At 45.0% G+C, this 20,207-nt stretch overlaps 3 protein-coding genes across 21 annotated transcripts in view; 1 reads left to right on the top strand and 2 right to left on the bottom strand.

The window, feature by feature from the left end:
• xpot (exportin, tRNA (nuclear export receptor for tRNAs)) overlaps positions 1 to 937 on the bottom strand; it is a 147,151-nt gene extending 146,214 nt beyond the window's left edge. For 4 of the 7 annotated variants that reach the window (XM_069904222.1, XM_069904224.1, XM_069904220.1 and 1 more), the window contains exon 1: positions 638 to 902. The gene's annotated coding sequence lies outside the window, so the exon portion shown is untranslated. Of the gene's footprint in view, positions 1 to 637 lie in introns of all 7 variants that reach the window. The other 3 variants (XM_069904223.1, XM_069904221.1, XM_069904227.1) reach the window with 1 other exon arrangement.
• kics2 (KICSTOR subunit 2) lies at positions 602 to 7,031 on the top strand. Its single transcript, XM_069904235.1, has 3 exons — positions 602 to 914; positions 2,326 to 2,614; positions 5,927 to 7,031. Exons 1-3 carry the CDS (start codon positions 686 to 688, stop codon positions 6,741 to 6,743), a joined length of 1,335 nt encoding a protein of 444 aa, XP_069760336.1. The 5' UTR covers positions 602 to 685; the 3' UTR covers positions 6,744 to 7,031.
• A 7,385-nt stretch (positions 7,032 to 14,416) lies between these two features.
• Positions 14,417 to 20,207, bottom strand: part of srgap1a (SLIT-ROBO Rho GTPase activating protein 1a) — a 229,322-nt gene continuing 223,531 nt past the window's right edge. For 8 of the 13 annotated variants that reach the window (XM_069904208.1, XM_069904202.1, XM_069904203.1 and 5 more), the window contains one exon: positions 14,417 to 18,384. In XM_069904208.1, the coding sequence (XP_069760309.1) occupies positions 18,013 to 18,384 (372 nt within the window). In that variant the 3' untranslated portion in view covers positions 14,417 to 18,012. The remainder of the gene's footprint in view (positions 18,385 to 20,207) is intronic. The other 5 variants (XM_069904205.1, XM_069904200.1, XM_069904210.1 and 2 more) reach the window with 3 other exon arrangements.

Below are 20,207 nucleotides of genomic sequence, written 5' to 3'. Positions count from 1 at the left end.
TCCACCCCCTCACCTTTGTCATTGCTCCCTCCATCTCCCTCATTGCCCCCATCTCCCTCATTGATCCCTCCTCCCCCTCACCTTCGTCATTGCTCCCTCCATCTCCCTCATTGCCCCCTCCATCTCCCTCATTGATATCTCCACCCCCTCACCTTTGTCATTGCTCCCTCCATCTCCCTCATTGCCCCCTCCATCTCCCTCATTGACCCCTCCACCCCCTCACCTTTGTCATTGCTCCCTCCATCTCCCTCATTGCCCCTCACCCTCATCATTGCCCCTCCATCTCCTTCACCCTTGTCATTACTCCACCACCCTCGTCATTGCTCCCTCCATCTCCCTCAGTGCCCCTCACCCACATCATTGCCCCCTCCATCTCCTTCACCCTTGTCATTACTCCACCACCCTCGTCATTGCTCCCTCCATCTCCCTCAGTGCCCCTCACCCTCAACATTGCCCCCTCCATCTCCCTCGTCATTGCCCCCTCCATATTCTTCACCAATGTTATTACTCCTCCACCCTCAGTGCCCCCTCCATCTCCCTCATTGCCCCCTCCACCCCTCCCCCTCGTCATTGCACCCCCCCTCCCCCTCCCCCCAGTGCCCGCCCTCGGCCCCGCCTGCCCGTCTCCGTCCCTCACCGGCGGCTGCGGGATGAGCGAGGCCGAGGCCCAGGCGGCGGCTGCGGGATGAGCGAGGCCGAGGGGGCGCCGGTGCCGCTGGAGCAGGCCGTGCTGGAGACCTTCTTCTCGCAGCTCGGGGTCTGCTCTGCCGACCGCGCCAGGGACTACGTGGAGCGCGAGCGCGAGGGCAGCCGGAGCGCGGGGCCCGTGTGGAGCGCGCAACTGGCCGCGCTCGCGCACCTGGCGGCCGCCGAGAAGGCCTACCTGGGCATGGGCTTCCTGGGCCAGAAACTGGGTGAGGGGAGGGGGTGGGGAGGGGGAGGGGTGGGGAAGGGGAGGGGTGGGGAAGGGAAGGGGAGGGGAAGGGGAGGGGAGGGGGAGGAGGAGGGGTGGGGAAGGGGAAGGGGAGGGGAGGGGAGGGGAGGAGGAGGGGTGGGGAAGGGGAGGGGTGGGGAAGGGGAGGGGTGGGGAAGGGGAGGGGTGGGGAAGGGGAGGGGTGGGGAAGGGGAGGGGAGGGGGAGGAGGAGGGGTGGGGAAGGGGAGGGAAGGGGAGGAGGAGGGGTGGGGAAGGGGGGGAGGAGGGGTGGGGAAGGGGGGGAGGAGGGGTGGGGAAGGGGGGGAGGAGGGGTGGGGAAGGGGGGGAGGAGGGGTGGGGAAGGGGGGGAGGAGGAGGAGGGGTGGGGAAGGGGGGAGGAGGAGGAGGGGTGGGGAAGGGGAGGGGGTGCAGGGGAGGGGGTGCAGGGGGGAGGGGGCAGGTTAGGGGAGGTGGGGTGGGGCAGTGGCGGGGAGGCAGGGTAGGGGGGAGGCTGGGTAGAGGGGTGGTGAGCAGGTGGGGTACAGAGGGCGGTGAGCAGATGGGGTACAGAGAGGGTGGGGAGGTGGGTAGATTAGGGGGAGGGAGGTGGGTAGATTAGGGGGAGGGAAGCGGGGTAGGGGGGTGGTGAGGAAGCGGGAGAGAGGGGTCGTGAGGAGGTGGAGTAGATGGGGTGGGAGAGAGTTGAGGTGGAGAGAGGGATAGGGAAGGTGGAGGTGAAGGGGAGGAGAGGGGAAAGGGGAGAAGGAGAGGAGGAGAGAAGTAGAGCAGGAGTGGCAGAGAGGGAAGGGGAGGTGAAGATGGGGTAGAGGGAACGGGAGAGATTAAGGAGAGGAGGAGGGAGGAAGTGAGTGGGGGAGAGGTGTAGCTGGGCGAAAGGAAGAGGGGAGAGACAACATTTAAGACATAAGAGGGATAGAAGGATAGGTTGACAGTGAGGTTGCTGGGTAGAGTAAGCGCCACCAAAATCTCAATGGGATGAATGACCTGTTTATCTGCTGTAAATTCTTAAGATACTGTATTTCCTCACTCACATGCATGGTTGACAGAGCCATGAAGGATGAGAGGTGTTTTGAATAAGATTATGGGGGGCATAGATAGTGTGGACTGCCAGCTCCTTATCCCATGGTGATAATAGCTAGAGGACATCTATTTCAGGTGAGTGGAGGAAGGTTTAGGGGAGATGTCAAAGGTATGTTTATTACACTGGGGCTGGTGTTGAAGGTTGGTACAATAGGAACATTCAAAATACTCTGAGATAGGCACATGGATGTGTGAAAAATAGATGGTTATGAGGTAAGGAAGGGTTAGATTGTTATGGAGTACGTTTACATTGTATGCTGAAGGGCCTTACTGTGCTATAATGTTTGATGTTGAATCTCTGAATTGGCAGGAGGGCAGTCATTCTTCAGTCGGAAGGATTCCATACGCACCATCTACACGTCCCTCCAAAATGAGCTGCGTAAGCTGGTCGCTGTTGGGCGGAGCTCAGCGTCCGGGAACCCTTCCCACCTGGAAGAACTCCTCTCCCATCTCTCTGAGCAGCTGTGCGATTTCATCCAGGCCCGAATGGAGATCGCGGAGTTCTACGAGAAGATGTACTCCCTCAGCACACAGAAGTCCATCCATTCAGCAGGGCTGGTGCACACACTGGAATCTATCCTGCAGAAGTACAGCTCCAGGTCAGTAGAAGTCCTAATCAACAGTATATTCAACACTGCAGAATAAATTGCCCTGACTGGACCTACCCTTCAGATGTTTCAAATTGGTCATAGATGTTAATTAATGATGTCTAAGACCCTGATGTTTCACATAAAAACTAATAGGCTAGGAAGGGCACTCATACAGAGGAATCATTTAATACGTTGTATCAACCAGAGAGAGCTTTGGAGATAGTAAAAGGATGTTGGTTAGGGTAGAGAATGTTAATTATGACAAAGGATTGGCTCTCATGGACCATGTTTCTTTGGAAGAGGGACTTAATCAAGTTAGTTGGAATGGAAATATAAATAAATGAAAAGTAATAGGGATAGATACAGCCTTGGGGATCATGGTGACTTGATCTTCATTGACTGAAAGGGTGGCTGAGGCAGAAATCTTAACTGCTTTTAAACATACTGTAACCCATTATCCAGAATTCAAGCAAATGGCAAACAAAATGCAGAAAATACAGGTATTCAGCTCCTATGGGATTGTTAGATGCTGGTTAAGCATATTTTCCAGTTGCTTGAGACTTACTCTTCCTCTTCCTGGGGTTTTACTGTACTTGATGAGCATTTCTTACCTACATGGCCACGGACCAGGCTTGGAAACTGTAATACTTCCCAAATGTTCACTGCAAGTTCCAATTGTAATTCAGCCCTCTAGCCACTTAATCCTTTTCTAAATTTTAAAATATTTGCAAGTTGGAAATACCAATTTTAAGTGTTGGGAGATTATGTAGAGAGAGGTTTGCTTAATGTACATAGATTCAAAGCCATGAGAGTATAGGCCCTTTGACCTAGCCAGTCCATGCTGACCAAGTTGGCTTTCTGGGATAGCCCTATTTGCCTGTATTTGATCCATATACTTCCAAACCCTTCCTATCTGTACATCTGTCTAAATGTCTTTTGAATGCCAATAATTTTACCTACCGTACTTGCATAGCTTCCAGTGGCAGCTCATTTCCAGATAGAGATAACTCTCTAAATGAAAAAAATGCCCCTCAGGTCCCTCTAAAATCTCACTTGAAACCTAGAATCATCTGCCTTGGGAAAAAGACAAAAGTATTCACTTTATCCAAGCCCCTCATGATTTTATAAATCTGTTTGAGGTTACCTTCAGCCTCCTACGCTCCTGGGAATAAAAACCCAGCCAATCCATCCTCTACCTATAACTCAAGTCTCGGTTACATCCTGGTGAATTTGTATACCATGCATTAGTCCATTGGAGTTAAACTAGAAAGTCTGGAGACGCTGTGATTGCAGTGCAATACACAAAAATGCTGGAGAACCTCGCAGGGCACACAGCTTTCTTTAAGCAGCAGATAGATAATCAAGGTTTTAGGCTTGATCCTTTCGTCAAGGTATGAGCAAAAAGCAGACAGCCATCTGAATTAAATAGCATTAGTCCATTATGGACACAGATCCTGGTGAGCTGATGGCTAAAGCAGGGGCTTATGTGATAAATTATATTTTGGTTTCAGAACACCACTCTTTGCCATTATAGGTCAATAGTTTTAAAGATAAACGTGTCTTTGAAAATGCAGACAAAATCGTTGCTGACCTTTCCGTCAGTTTATTTAAACATTGCCACACTGCTTTACTACGATGATTCTTTCCAGATGTCAGATGAAATAGCTCTCATATTAAAGCATTTTCTGAATTCCTTTTCTTCCTCAGCCATTGCTTCACGGTGTGTTCAAGTCATTCTCCATAGACCTGAGCATAAAGATGGTTTTTGAGCATAAAGATGGTCTTTGAGTTAAGCAGCCATTAGTTAGCCAGGTCTCATCCGATTGACAAAAGTGGTAAGAGGTGGATTATCTAGGGGAGGAGAGAAATGCACTATTTGTTAGAATGCAGGAAACTTGCTCCTCCAGCTGTTCATTTATCCCGCGGAGGGACGAACCCAGGAGAGGGAGTGAAATTGTGATGTTTAACCTTAAACACAAGTCTACAGGTTCTTCCATCTGACCTGGTTTTTCCCCTCCACACCTCCCCATATTTTCCCATTTCCAACACTCCTCACCCAGTCCCCCACCATTTCTCAATCACCTCCCTGTTCTGCTTCCATCGTCTTCTACTCTTCCCCTCCCCAGTTTTGTTTCATTTGATCCAATTTGTCCTTCACTTAATGGTTCCCATGATATCACCATTGACTTGTCAGATTTCTTCACTGATAGCCTTTGTTTCCACGTCACCCTCCATCTTCAGCTTCACCCTGTATGACTCATCTCTCTCCTCTGGCCCTTTTTTTCCCTCATGATTCTCTCCCTTTAGTCTGGCACCTGCCATTCAACTGCCTCTGCCACCCAGCTCCACCCTCACCCTCCCCATCTGTCCATTATCCTCCCCATCTGTCCATTATCCTCCACCTCTCCCTGGTTCGCCAGTCCCTTACTGACCAACCCCTCCCAACCGCCATAATTTCCATAACTTTCAACATGATCCCACTGCCAGACACATCTTCCTCCTTCCTCTCCGCCTTCCACAGGGTCTGTTCCCTCTGTGACTCCCTCATCCACTCATCCCTTCCCACTAGTTGCCCCCTTGGTACCTAGCCCTCTGACCAAAGGAAGTGCTACGTTTGTGCCCACACCTCCTCTCTCACCACCATTTGAAGCTCCAGTCCTTGCAAGTGAAGCAACACATCAGTTGTAAATCTTAAGGGATCATCTACTGCATCCAGTGCTCCCATTGTGGAATCCTCTACCAGTGATGAGCAGTTTCACTCTGCCCGGTGTAACAGCAGGGACGTCCCAATGGTTAACCATTTCAATTATGCACCCCACCCCCTTGCCAAACTGAGGCTACCTACAGATAGGCGGAACAGTACCTAATATTCCAACGGGGCACTCTCCAACCAGACTTCTTCAGTTTCCATTAGGCCCCTCCCCAGTCTCTCTCTCTTTCCCCATACCTCTCTTTCCTTTCCTCCAGCTCTCCAAACCTTTTTCTTCTCCATTCAGAGAGCTATCCATTCCTCTATCACTTCCCAACTTTTTTCTCTTCTGCTCTCCCTCCATATCTACCTCTGAACTTTTGCCTGTGGGCTTGTGCCCTCCCCCATTGTTTTATTCAGGGACCTGCCTGCTTTTAGCTCATACCTTGACGAAGGGCTCAAGTCTGAAACGACGGTTATGTATCTTTGCTCTATAAGGTATGCTGTGTGACCTGCTGGGTTTCTACAGCACTTTTGTGCATTGAACTACAATTGCAGCATCTGCAGACTTTCTTGTTTAACTGTGTTTTTATTTTTCTGAATTTAACCTCTGTTAACTTTAACCTCCTCAGGTTCCATCACCCTATCCTGAGCCCTCTGGAAAGCAGTTTCCAACTGGAGGTAGATGTACTCATTCAGCTGCTGAGGGCCCAGGCTGAGATCAGTGAATGGAAGTTCCTCCCCTCTCTGCTCTACCTGCATGGTGCCCACTCCAAACTGAACACCTGGGGGCAGATGTTCGAGAAGCAGCGAGAGACCAGGAAGCACCTGTTTGGGGGGCAAACCCAGAAGGCCCTTCAGCCACCGCACCTCTTCCAGTGGCTGGCCAGGTTGAAGAACGCGCTCCTGGCCAAGTTCAGCTTCTATTTCCATGAGGCACTGAGTCGCCAGACCACCCCGTCGGAGATGAAGGCGCTGACTACCAAGACTAACCCTGACTACTGTGGCAAGATCTCCAGCTTTATCCGCAAGTACGATGCCCAGAACGTCTCCCTGATCTTCGACAATCGGGGTTCAGAGACCTTTCAGGGGCATGGCTACCATCACCCACACTCATACAGAGAAGCCCCCAAAGGGGTGGATCAGTACCCAGCGGTGGTTTCTCTGCCCAGTGACCGGCCTCTGATTCACTGGCCCAATGTAATCATGATTATGACAGACCGTGCAATGGAGCTGAACACTCTGGACAAAGTGGTCCACTTCTATGATGATAAAGTCCAGAGCACCTACTTCCTGACACGCCCTGAACCCCAGTTCACCATCGTGGTGATCTTTGATTCCAGGAAGTCGGAGAAGGATTCCCACTTTCTCTCCTTCCTCAATGAGCTCTCCGGCTCACTGAAGAACAGCAAGCCATTTGCCAGCCTGAAACCGGGTTCAAAGGGCTGACATCACCAGCTCTGCTGTGGGCCTCCTCACTGGTAATGAGAAGCAACGCCTTGTTTTGAAGGCCTTGTACTCCTGGTATTACAGGACCTGTTACTTCTCTATAAAGCAATTGGAACTGCACTTTATCATCATGGGTTGATTAATTAGCAGTCAGCTGGGAAACGTACAGACTTTTTAACCCAGTGGCCGCTGCGTTTATAATGGTAATACTGAAATAACCGTTCCATTTTCCCAGTAACTTAACAATTGTGAAATAATAAAAATACACTAGTTTGATGCAAAGAACAAGGTTTAATCAGAAATGTTATTTGAAAAATGAAAAGATACATTTGCAGACCAATCAAACACAAACAACGAAGCGCCATTCTAAGAATGCAAAAGGTTGAAGCACAGATTAGACCTCAATCCTGCTCAGGTCTTGGCAATTCACAACCTTGACCACTTCCCTCCTGTTTCTTCCCTGTGATCCTGTTATCTTCTGAGTTCTTTACTGTGTTTAGAATGCGCTGGATGGTTGAACTTTCACGTGTCCCTGGGCTAGAGAACACTTGAGTAAACACTCCTTGTGTTTTTTTTTAAGAGAGTCCTAGAATCCGTGCCACCCAAATACACCCATGTGAACAATTAACCTACCAACCCGTACATCTTTGGACCATGAAAGAAAACTGGATCACCCAGAGAAAACCCTCGCAGTCATGGGTAGAAAGTACAAACTCCTTACAGATAGGGTCTGATCCCTTATCTGAAATCTACAATCCATAGTTCAGGCTTCTCCAGCCCTACGATCTGGACTCCACCTTGTCAATCCCTGTTGGAATCTTTCCTCTTTCAATTAGAACACCCATCATTCTTCTAACCTCCCTCCTGCCTGTTGGAGAAGTCTTCCCCCCGTCCCACACTAGCTTAAATGCACAACCAGATTGAAGGGCAGTTTCTTTCTCTGCTGTTATCAGTCTCTTAAATGGACCCCTTATCAATAAAAGATGATGCCCTTGCATTGTTTTAACTGTGCTTTCCTCTATTCCCTGCACATTGTCTGTAACACCATACTCTTTTAGACTTATTGTAACACTATACCCTGCACTATTGTTTTATTATTGCACTATTAAGCATGGGTTGACTTGCCCAGATAGCATGCAGAGCAAAGCTTTTTACTATATCATGGTACGTGGCAATAATTCAATTAATTTAGCAACTGTAAAAACAGGCTATGGAGAGGGATGGCAGGTACAACCAGCTGAGGCTGAAATTCAAACAATTTGAGCCAGCAGACTTGCCTCTTTTAATACCCGACCACACCTGGCATGTATAATCTGATACCATCAGACTTGTGCATAAAGCACTGAGGGGTACAGTTGTTTCCAATGAGCAAGCAGAGCAGACATGTCCCAAGGTTTGTCCTGTTGGGCCTGTATCAGATGGTCAGCCTCTTTCTTGAGGATGTACTGACAGATTGGTATCCAGTCTGATAGAACGTAGATCACCACAGCCCATGCATCTGCACTGAACGTGGTGCACATCCCTTTATAATCATATGTTTAAACCTCTACTATGGTTTGTGCTTCCATCTCTAGCCTTGGCAGCCCGTTCAAAGCACCTACCATTTTGTGTATAAAAAAAACTCACCCTGCACATCTCCTTTAACCTTGCCCATGATTACCTCAAAAACATATCGTCAAATATATGACATTTTTACCTGGGACAAAGATTCTGTCTACCTTGTCATAATTTTATAAACTTCTATCTGGCCTCCTCTCACCCTCAGATGCTCCAGAAAAAAACAACTTCTCCCCGTACCCTCTAATCCAGGCAAAGCCCTGGTAAATCTCTTCTGTATCCTTCTCCAACACTTCCACCTCCTTCCTGTAAAGGAGCAATGCACAGAATGATGCAACTACAATTGTTCTAGAGAAATTTCTATTTCCCAATAGAAATAAATCTGGTTTTTGTGGAAATACAATGCCGTTAAACTTGTTTAAAAAATTTCCCAAGTCCCTTGCAACTTTTTGAAACAAAAGTTTTTCAAGTTCACGATTTTTATTATGGGTCGGCTTCCTAGTTGCATTTCCTGTTTAATGCATGAATTAAGAGTGAAATTCATTTCTGGGCACTTGTTTTGACAAAATAAATGAAAGAGTGTTATTTAAAGAAAGCTGCAGTCAGTCACATTGAATCCATTAAAATACAAAAAAAAGCTCCAGCTAATGGGTTAAAAAGGGAAAATAAAAACCTTTTAGTCACTCTGCTTGTTTGGATGTGGTTTAAACAATTTATTTTAATCCCATGTGGTTGCTTGCATGCCTGAAAGTATCCTCGGATTGCCTTAATGGATTTTGGCATTTCAGACGAAAAACATCTGAATTTCTTGGCCTTGTCAACCTTCATTTCCAGCAATGTCTTTATTTTTTTTAAATCCTTCTTCTTTTCTGATTGCATATTGATCTATTTTGTGTTTTCTGGAATCTCCTCCAGCTTACAACTTTAAACATCCTGTGCATCTCTAATTCCAGTGTCTCTGTTTTTTGGGACAGTAAATTCCAAAGGTTCACTGGTCCCTGATGTTAGAAGTTCCACCATGATGCAATCCTTGCTCATAACCCTCCATTCCCCTGTTGTAAGTTCTAGATTTCCTTCACAAGGGAAACATTCTCTCTCAAGTCTCAACTGCCTGTAAAACACCCCAGAATCTTAATTATCAGTGATACCACCTGTCTTGCTTAAGAACTTTAATTTTAAAAAAATTTACAGCATGATTCTGGCCATTTAAACCCATGCTGCCTAATTACACCCAAATTCACCTACAACTCCATGTTTTAGAGGGGGAAAGGGAACTGGAGCATCCGGGAAAACCCACACACACAGAGGTTCAGGCAGTGAAGGTTTATGATTTGCCTCGTGATAAGATGCTTGGAACCCAGTTGGAGCCTTGCCACGATTAATCCTATTACAAATGATGTATGTCATCATGTGGCTTTCCGTGAACTTTTAAGTACAAAATGGAGCTGGATTACATGCTTGATCATGACTCCACTGTGACTCTGCACGAGATAATCAACTAAATGAAACTTTGACCTAAAGGAGCCACTTTTCTTCCAGGATGCCTTGCAAACTTGCAATGAATGATACAAGGTCACATTTCAAGATTTTCCTTATGACTGCTGCTTTGCCCAGGACACTTCATATCAGGATTTATCAGTTAAAATTAAATATTTTAATATAACCATATAACAATTACAGCACAGAAACAGGCCATTTTGGCACTTCTAGTCCACACCGAACTAAGTCCTCTCCTCTAGCCCCACCTACCTGCACCTTGCCCATAACCCTCCATTCCCCTCCCATCCATACACTTATCCAATTTTTCCTTAAATGACAAAATGGACCCTGCCACCACTACTTCTCCCGGATGTTCATTCCACACAGCCACCACTCTCTTGAGTAAAGAAGTTCCCCCTCATGTTACTTCTAAACTTTTGCCCCTCAACTCTTGACCTCTTGTTTCAATCTTTTCTACCCTCAAAAGAACTAGCCTATCCACATTAACTCTATCAATGCCCCTCATAATCTTAAATACCTCGATCAAATTCCCTCTCAACCTTCTACGCTCCAAAGAATAAAGACCTAATCTGCTCAATCTTTCTTTGTAATCTAGATTCTGAAACTCAGGTAATATTTTTGTAAATCTTCTCTGCATTCTCTCTACATTGTTGATATCCTTCCTATAATTTGGTGACCAGAACTGCATACAGTATCCAAATTTGGCCTCACCAATGCCTTGAACAGTTTTAACATCACTTCACAGCTCCTATATTCTCTGCTTTGATTTATAAAAGCCAGCACACTAAAACCTTTCTTCACCACCCTATCCACATGACATTCTACCTTCAGGGAACCGTGCACCATTATTCCTAGATCTTTCTGCTCCACTGCATTCTTTAATGCCCTTCCATTATGGTTAAAGTTTAGAGATGGCAAATAACAAGAATTGAAATTCACAGACTGACGTCATTGTAATGTGAGGTGATATTGCAGTTCTATAAAAGTCTGGTTAGACCACACTTACAATGTATTGCGTTCCGTCCTGGTCGCCTTAATATAGGAAGGATGTAGATGCTTTTGAGAGGGTGCAGAGATTTACCAGGATGTTGCCTGGATTGGAGAATGTGTCTTATGAGGCAAGGCTAACAAAGGCTAACAGAGCTTGGGCTTTTCTCTTTGAAGAAGGATGAGAGGTGACTTACTAGAGGTCTACAACATTATGAGAGGCATAGACAGGGTGGACAGCCAACACCTTTTTCCTGGGAGACAGTAGCAAACACCAGAGGACATCTGTTTAAGGTGAGGGGAGGAAAGTACAGGGGTAAGTTTTTTTTTCCACACAGGGAGTGGTGGGTTTCTGGAATACATTGTCAAGAGTGGTGATGAAGACTGAAACAAAAGGGACATTTAATATAATAGGTTGGCACAACATCATGGGCCGAGGGGCCTGTACTGTTCCGTAATGTTCTATGTTCTAATGTGTTAACACAATATTTCCGTTTGTACGGACAAAGTTAAGGTATTGACAATAATGAAGAACAACCTGATGAAAGCAACAGGGAGGGGAGATTTGATAGAGGTATAGAAATATATGATCGGTATAGATAGAGTAAAAGCAAGTAAGCTTTTTATATTGAGGTTAGGTGAGATACCAACCAGAGGATATGGATTAAGGGTGAGAGGGGAGAAATTTAGGGGGAACATTAGTGGGAATTTCTTCACAGAGAGTGGTGGGAGTGTGAACCTGAAGTGGTGAATGCGGGTTCAATTATAACAATTAAGAAAAAATGTTTTATAATTAGAAGAGATTGGTCTATTTAGATAATCACAATATATACCTCAGTATTAGAATGAGATGAAAATCTCATAAGGACATTTAACCTTTTTTGAGAATTATATAAGACAATGTATAATTGATATGTGACTCATATTCTGTATTGCATTACATAAAAGGTAATTAATTAATATCTAAATGTATAAATATAATATTTCTCTATTAAATTAATAAAAATGTTTTAAAAAGAAATAAAAATTTGGACAGAAACAGGGATGGGAGAGGTATGGATGGATATATACAGGGTGGAGGACAGTGGGACTAGTCAGATTAATAGTTCAGCACAGACTAGGGCAGAAGGGCCTGTTTTCTGTGTTATAATATTCTACAGTTCCATGCAGCAACCCTGACCTTTCAGTTGTCCCCTTAATCCTGTCCACCTATCGTCAACGTTTCTGGTTGGAACATGAAGTAGTTGAGGTGGAGCTTAAAGCTATCGTCTCTCTTTCCCAGTCTTCAACCTGAAATGTTCCATGGGTTCTCTCCCACAGATGCAGCCTGACCTGCTGAATGTTTCCAGAATTATCAGTATGTGTTCCAGATTTCCTATTTGCTCTCAAGTAATTGTATTGAGTTACCGTATATACCATTGTATAGGATGATCAGCAAAACTTCAAATTTTCACCTTAAAATCAGGGTTGTCTTTTACAGAGTCTAAAATTCTTACCTTAATGGCGAAGACTCAACACCGCTGCTGTCTTCCTGCCGGCTCTCACACAATGGTACACATGCGCTGTTGTTTATTTGCAAAGTCTCAGCACTCTTCCGTGGGGTCCATTCACTTGGTCTCACTGCTGCCAGCTCTGTACAGACTTTAAACAGCCTGTTACAGGAGCTGACAGTGGTTTATTTTAAAATATCCAAATAAAATGTAAACTTTTAAATCATAACTTGTTATTAAAATATTGTGATTTGCTTTTAACAGCATCCACTGGTCAGTGGTAAGTGCAAGATATTGGGTTCATCTTATATAAAGGGTACCACTCAAAACCAGGATTTTATGTGAAAATTCCAGGGTCATCCTATACATGAATTATCCTATTCAATGGCATATACAGTATATTCTTTCCCTCCCATCTTCACTCACCTTTGAATCTTTCACCATTGGTTATATGTTTTGAAAACAATGTTATGCAGCAGACGAAGAACTGCTGAGGAACTCCACAGGTAAGATAGCATCTATGGGTAGAAATATTCGATAAACACTGTGGGTCTGGACCCTTTATCAAGACAAAGGTAAGGGATCTTGACTGAAACGTTGACTGACCATTCCTAGCTGTGGATGCTGCCTGACTCACAGAATTCCCCCAGCAGTTCTTGGCTCAAAATCCCATCATCTGGAGTTTTTTGTGTGCATCTCTCTCCACAAGTTCTTCATGCTTGGCGACACAAGAGAACAAACACTCTGCAGGTCGAGCAGCATCCGTGGGAGAGAAAGAATGGTCAACGTTGAGGGTCGGGTCCTGATCTCCCACTATCATGAATAGGGACTCTCCTGCAATCACAAGGAGGACTTGCCAACGTCTATACTTTGTGAGGAGTTTGAGGAGATTTGGTACGTCACCAAAGACTCTCGGAAACTTCTACAGGTGTACTATGGAGAACATTCTGGCTGGTTGCATCACTGGCTGGTACGGAGGTGCCAACGTTCAGGACAAGAGAAAACTCCAGAGGGTTGTAAAGTTGGCCTGCGATATCATGGGCCAGACCACTCCATCGAGGACATCTCCAAGAGCCAGCATCTCAAAAAAGCAGCCTCTATCCTCAAGGACTTCCATCACCCAGGTCATGCCCTCTTCATTCTGCTACCATCAGGAGAAAGCCTGAAGACGAACACTCAGCGATGCAATAACAGCTTCTTCCCTGCTGCCATTAGATTCCCGAATAATCCATAAACCAGTCTTTTTGTGCACTATTTTTATTTATTTTTGTAAGGGTATCTATACAAATGTGTGCACTGCTACGCTCCCGCAAAACAACAAATTTTGTGACTTGTTCATGACAATAAATTCTGATTCACGGTTCCACTGAGTTCCTCCAGCAGATTGTTTATTGACGTTCTGCACGGTCGCCAATTATGGTCAGGATTGAGTTGTACTGGACCAAAGAAAATTAAAAGCAATTTGCCAAAGTAGATCTTCAGAGGCATCAAACAATATGCTGGAGGAACTCCGCAGGTCAAGCTGCATCTGCAGGAGAAAACGTATGGTCACACACAACTTCATTCTGCTTGACCCATTGAGTTCCTCCAGCTCATTGTTTGTTGGTCCAGATTCCACCTCCTGTAGGTTGCTGGGCTTTCATTGGTGTGGTTATGGGTTCCAAATCAATCAAGTTCATTATGTTGGTGATGTTGAGAGCAAGGCTGTCGTTCTGGCACCACCACCTAACCAGATTCTCGATCGCCATCCTGTATTCTGACTCAATATATTCCATTATTTATAGTTCTATAATATTTTATAAAATTTCCCCCAAGTTACAATCCTCAACATAGATAAAACATAGATTGCTTTGTCAATAAAAAACAGGAGCAAGATTGGGCCTTTCAACCCTTCAAAATCATGCTCCCCTTCTGCCTGATCACCAAACTATCCCCATATCCCTTAATACAGTAAAACCCACAGTATCCAGCACCCATGGAAATTGGTAGATGCCAGATAAGAGTTTCTGGTTGCTTGAGATTGCGTGTTGGATGAATGGAGAACTAATGACAAGGCGCGCCAATTTTAAACTTCCATATTTTTTTATCCATTTATTTTCTTTTTGCTGGTTGAGAGAGAAGATAAACAAAGCCAAGAGCAATGGATCAACTTCCTTTATTAGAAAGATGCTTCTAGAACAAACCTGAAGATATACTGAAATTGGTAACGCTACATGCCAGATGTACAGTACTATACACAAAAGTGCATTGTCACGACTGCTTAACGGTACATTGTCAACAACTGCATTTTCTTTTAAACTACCAAGTTCTTTGAGAAGTGAACACGCAAATGCAACACTACAGACCAAGGCTCAAGTTCCTCTAAAATTTTAAAGGCACTTTCACATGTACATACCACAGATGTACATTTAGACAAAAGGGTAACAGCAGACATATGAGAATCTGTAAAGAAAATGGCAGTAAACTGTATTCAGAGTTAGGCAGGTGGTAAATGGTAGTTACCATGTCTTTGCAGCTGTCTTCAGTTACCTGTTAAAATTCCACAAACTGTAGTTAAAAGCAGCTTTTATATTATACGTTACATATCCTGTGAATGCACCCAGAAAACTTATGTTATCTTCTATTATACATTGTTTTTGCTAAATAGAATCCGCTAGGAATAATTTTTCAACCCAGTACACTTGTTAGTTGACTGTACAAATCTTAGAGCAGAACAAAGCTGCCAGTGTCCAGTTTGACTGATTTACAATTTGTTTTTAAATTAATTTAAGTAAACTTTATTCTATCACCTTTTTTCAAAGGCCACACAAATGTGGAAACTATGAAAAGTTTCAAAAAGTACTAAATTCCATTTGTTAAAACAACGGCAGACAAAAAATAACATATAGAAAGGTGAATGTCTGTAATCAAATGTCAGATGCACTAGCTTTTTATGACTGTAATCTCTGAGGTCCCCCCCTTGACAGGAATAAGATGGGCTGTACATTAAAAGTTAATATTGAGCACAAAGACTGACTGTCTTGATGATTTCCTGCAGATAAATTCCAATTGCAGGTCAGGGGGTTGACAGGGCTGCAGGAGATATCTCTCCATCTGACCAGAAAACCATCAATATCCAAACTTACTCAAACATTATCTTCCTCAGATGCAATGAGACTGTATCGAGTTCGGAGTGTAGTACGGTTAGCACCACACTATATTACAGTGCCAGTGACTGGATTCAAATCCAGCTCTGTCTGTAAGGAATTTGTATGTTCTCCATGTGTCTGTGCAGCTTTTCCCCAGGTGCTCCGGTTTCCTCCCACCCTTCAAAATGTAAGGGATTGGTAGGTTAATTTGGGTGTAATTGCGGGCACAACCTTGCTGTAAATAAATGTCTATGTAAATTTAGAACCCCGGAGGACGAAATGAAATGGCTGCAGATGCTGCATTATGGATTTGACAGGAATTAAGGGAAGGGTGGCAAAAGGGATCAAAGTTTGCTGGACCATTGATCTGACCGAAACATTCGTAACTTATGATGGGAACTGTTGTACATCAAGATTCCCCGGGAGAATTATACACGTAACAAAAGAGATACATGGGTCGTATGAAGACTTCTGTTGTGTTGCAGATAGGAAAACTGCAATCCTTGGTTACCAGTTTTTTCTTGGTTCAAAAGATACAAGAGTGAGTAGTAGCTGATCCACCACAAGAAACAAGTGAGGAGAAGGGGGTTAAAAGACTAAAATTCACCATAAGGCCGGGTTCCACACAGCCTCATTCTTGTGCCCCAGTACTTTCTTCAGTATTTCAATGAATGGTTAAACCAGAGGTGGCCAACCTTTTAATTTAGACATACAGCACAGTAACAGGCCATTTTGGTCCACAAGTCCATGCCGCCCAATTAATCTGTTTTCTCAGAGTCCTCAAGCAGCACAGTCAAAACATAGAAATAGAGGAGGAACTCAGCTGGTCTCACAGTGCCCAGAGCTGGTAAAGATATATTACTGAGGATTTGGACCTGAGGTCCTCTTCCAAGGTGTGAGTGAAAACAGTCAAGTCTCTGAATTAAAGGCTGGGGAGAGAAAGGGGAAAGAATAGGAGAGGAGGAGTCCAGGCCAACAGTCAAAAGTTATTAATTGGATATGATAAGAGGAAAGGTGAGAATTGATTTTGGCTCTGTGAAGGGAGATAGATAGAAAAGGGGAGAAAGAGCAGAGACAGCTCAAGGAAAGGTGATGGGGGAAGAAGATGGGGGGGGGGGGTGTTGGCGGTGGGTTTTAACAGAAACCAGAGAAGTCGATAATGCATTCTGGTTGGAGGGTTCCCTGTCAGAAGACGAGGTGCTGTTCCTCTAATTTGCAGGTGGTCTCAGTCTGGCGGCATACAAGACCATGGTCCGATGTGTCAACAGAGGGATGGGGTGGAGAATTGAAATGGGTGGCCACTGGGCACAATACAGAAACAGACCTTTTGGCCCAATTCGTCTGTACTGACCAACACGACAAGAGTCTTCACATATAAGTTGGCTCTTATTCCAGGAAAAACTTCCTAATTCCTCATCGTCCGATGAGAAGAGGCTCTTGCTTTCCAAGTACAAATCTACAGACCAAACCTTTTAATGGAGTCTCTGCCCTTCTCCTTCACAAGATCATTCCTATCCCGGTTCATTCTGGGTTGCCATCCCCAGTTATTCAGAGTGTGGGTGGACAAATGGGAGGGTGGACATGGTTGGGGATTGCATAAAGAAGGGCAGTAATTGGAGAAGAACAAGAGGTCAGGGCCACAGAAGCCCAGGACTGAGGATTGAATAAACATTTAAAAACCTATCACACTGGAGACCGGAGAATACAACACCAGGTTACATCAACAGTATTCACAACGTAGAATTGGCCAACCTCTCCTAATTCCGGCCAACTGTTCCGGTTCTCTCTCCACAAATGCTGCCCAACCTGCTGAATATTTCCAGTGTGGCTCAGTTCCTAGTTCAGATTTCCAGCATCTGCAGTGTTGCTGCAAGACCGCGAGACGAAAAGGCGCAAGCAAGGCAAAAGGGCAGACATTCACTTGACTGGAGAAGGCTCGGCCTTCACCACCGACTAGACATGCAGATTTCTTTGCATCACAGTCATTGGGGGTTCGAGTCAGCAGGGTTTTTGCAGCAGGGCTGAATGAACTGAGGAGGGGATGCCAGCAGCACGCTTCCCAAATGTCCACTGGTGAAGAGTGGGGTGGCAGCTCACGGAATGGTTACCTTGTGGCTCATTCCATCATGAAGCAGCGTTTTCCCCGCAACCCCCGGTGCAGATCTGGCAGTAAGGCCCAAGGAATGTTCATAGGTTGGAAGGAAGGTCAGTACCACATGCAAAGCATTCAACTGCAACAGCGAGTCTTCCTAGCAAAGAGGAAAGCAAAAGCCTTGAGCCATTCCCCGCAGCATTTAAATAATCAGTCTGAAGATATGGCGAAGTCTTGATGGTTTCGTTTCTTAACTTTTTCTCTTTTTGATAGTTAAAAAGGTCAATTGTTGCAGCATAAAATTCAAGTCTTGTTAACATTGATGTTAAAGTTGCACATTGAAACAGTCCTGTTTGAGATGGAATTCAAATGCCCTGTTAATTTACTACTGAGACAGATATTCTAACACTGAAAGAATACATCTCCAATTATAAACATTAAAATATCAATATTCCTGGCTTTACTCTTGCCAGCATAGTTGATGTGAAGAATAAGATTACTCTCAGACCGTGATCTTACATGGTGCAGGATTTGTCTGTGGAGGCCTGAATTGTTGGAGGTGGTCCCATGCTGGGATTGGTTTTGGGGAGAACCACAGGTTTGGGCCTCAGGGCGGGAGGCTTGAGCTGCACCCCCAAGCGAGGAGACAGGACAGGCTTGAAGGTGCTGACGGGATCACTGGATGAACTGGTACTTCTCCGGATGGACGGCTCGGTAGGTTTGGGCAGGGGAGTGGTGTGGTGGGGACTGCGAGCATCTGGGGCCAGGCCACTCTTCTTCTGCTCCAGTGTGTCGAGGACCACGTCGGGTGCATGCTTGGCTGTGCTCTGGCGTTCCAGCTCCCGCAGCTCGCTCAGCGCGGAGTTCATTGTTTCTTCAATGTCCTGCTGGGGAAACAAAACACAAACAAAACCACATTTTCCTTTTTGAAGGGGCAACTCTCATAGATTAGGATGTAAAGTCTGCAGTTCACTTGCTCATGGCACTGTCAGAGGGTAGAAATTACCAAGAGGTCCACCACAGCACGATTTGCAATATTGCAACCTCTTGAGCAATGACCCCTCCCCCAAGGGTCCAGGTCATTCTCCAATAACAACCACCTGCACAATCACAGGGAATTGAGTTACAGGGAAAGATTAAACAGGTTAAGACTTTATTCCCTGGAGCATAGAAGAATGAGGGGAAATTTGATAGAAGTATTTCAAATTATGATGGGGAACAAATTTAGGTAGGCTTTTTCCACTGAGATACAAACTAAAGGACATGGGTTAAGAGTGAAAGTTTAAGGGGAACATGAGGGGAACTTCTTCACATAGAGAATGGTGGGAGCGTGGAATGAGCTGCCAGCTGAAGTGGCGAACACGGGCTCAATTTTTACATTTCAGTGGGACTAGGCAGAAAAATGGTTCAGCACAGACTAAAAGGGGCGAAGGGCCTATTTCTGTACTGTAATGTCCTATGGGTCATTCTCCAGCAACAACCACCTGTATTTGTAAAGCACACGCATATTCCCAGGGAATACGTGGTGCTGGGTCCAGCAACCACCACTGCAATTATAAAGCATCAGGAGGGGAAAGCTAGAATCTCAGCCACAACTGAAGATTACATGGCAGGCCACTAAGAGCCTAGTCAAGGCTTTCAGAAACAAATCAAAGGGGCAGAGAGAGTGACAGAGGGTTCAAGTGGTTAGGAAGCGGGTAAAATTGGAAAGGTACACAAGAAACGAGAATTGGAAGGAAGTGGATAGTTTTATCAACATCATGTCCCATCTACCTCAATCCCATTGGCTAATTTCCTTTCATTTTTCATTACAGCACGCACAACAGACCCTGTCAGCCCTCAAGCCTGTACTTCCCAAATAAACCCATTAACTTACAACCCCTGTATGTTTTAAAGGGAGGGAGGAAACCGGAGCACCCAGAGGAAGCCCATGCAGACATGGGGAGAACGTACAAACTCCTTACAGACAGCATGTGATTCTAACCCGGGTCACTTGTGCTGTAACAGCGTTGTGCTAAATGTGCCTCCCAAAGTATTCAAAGTAATTACCATATAAGTCACTGGAGCCCAGTGACCCTTATCGTTAATCACCCACACACATATAATATGCAAACTACATCTAAAATTAAACACTTGGGAAGACACAATTACCATAGGGAAATAATGACATACCAAAATTGTGGGAAAGGAAGAGTGCTTGGTGAAGAATCAAATCTTTCCAGTTGAAAATGATTTTCCCATCAATTCCAACAGACAAAATCAGACCCATACATTTATGAACGCAGCATTCAGTGAGAGGAAAGGCTACTCTAGTTGGTTGGATACAAATGCTTGTGTTTATAGCATTCTGTGGAACATACGTAAACCAAGCCCAGATCAAGTCCAACAGCTTCCTCGTAAACAACTAAATTCCATTTCAAATATGCATTTATAATTTCAGCTTCTATCGATAACTCTGCTGTACTTACTTTGGATGTGTGTCAAAAAATAAAACCCAACAAAACTGTGATCATCAGGGAGCCAAATACTAATTATTTGAATGATTTTTTTTTTGTTAAGCAGGTCTCTGAAAGCTCGAATGATTCTTAAACATCTACATTGGGGAGATGTACTGATGAAGGGAGGGAGGGTAATTTGGGAGATCAATGAAGAGGGAGCAGAGGGCATGGTGGGGATGTTAAGTGATGACTGGTCATCTGTTTCCAGCAAG

Source organism: Narcine bancroftii, chromosome 11 (assembly GCF_036971445.1).
Source record: "Narcine bancroftii isolate sNarBan1 chromosome 11, sNarBan1.hap1, whole genome shotgun sequence".
Classification (NCBI taxonomy): domain Eukaryota; kingdom Metazoa; phylum Chordata; class Chondrichthyes; order Torpediniformes; family Narcinidae; genus Narcine; species Narcine bancroftii.
The sequence above is the reverse complement of the archived record's forward strand: the minus strand, read 5'-3'. Positions and strand labels throughout refer to the sequence as shown.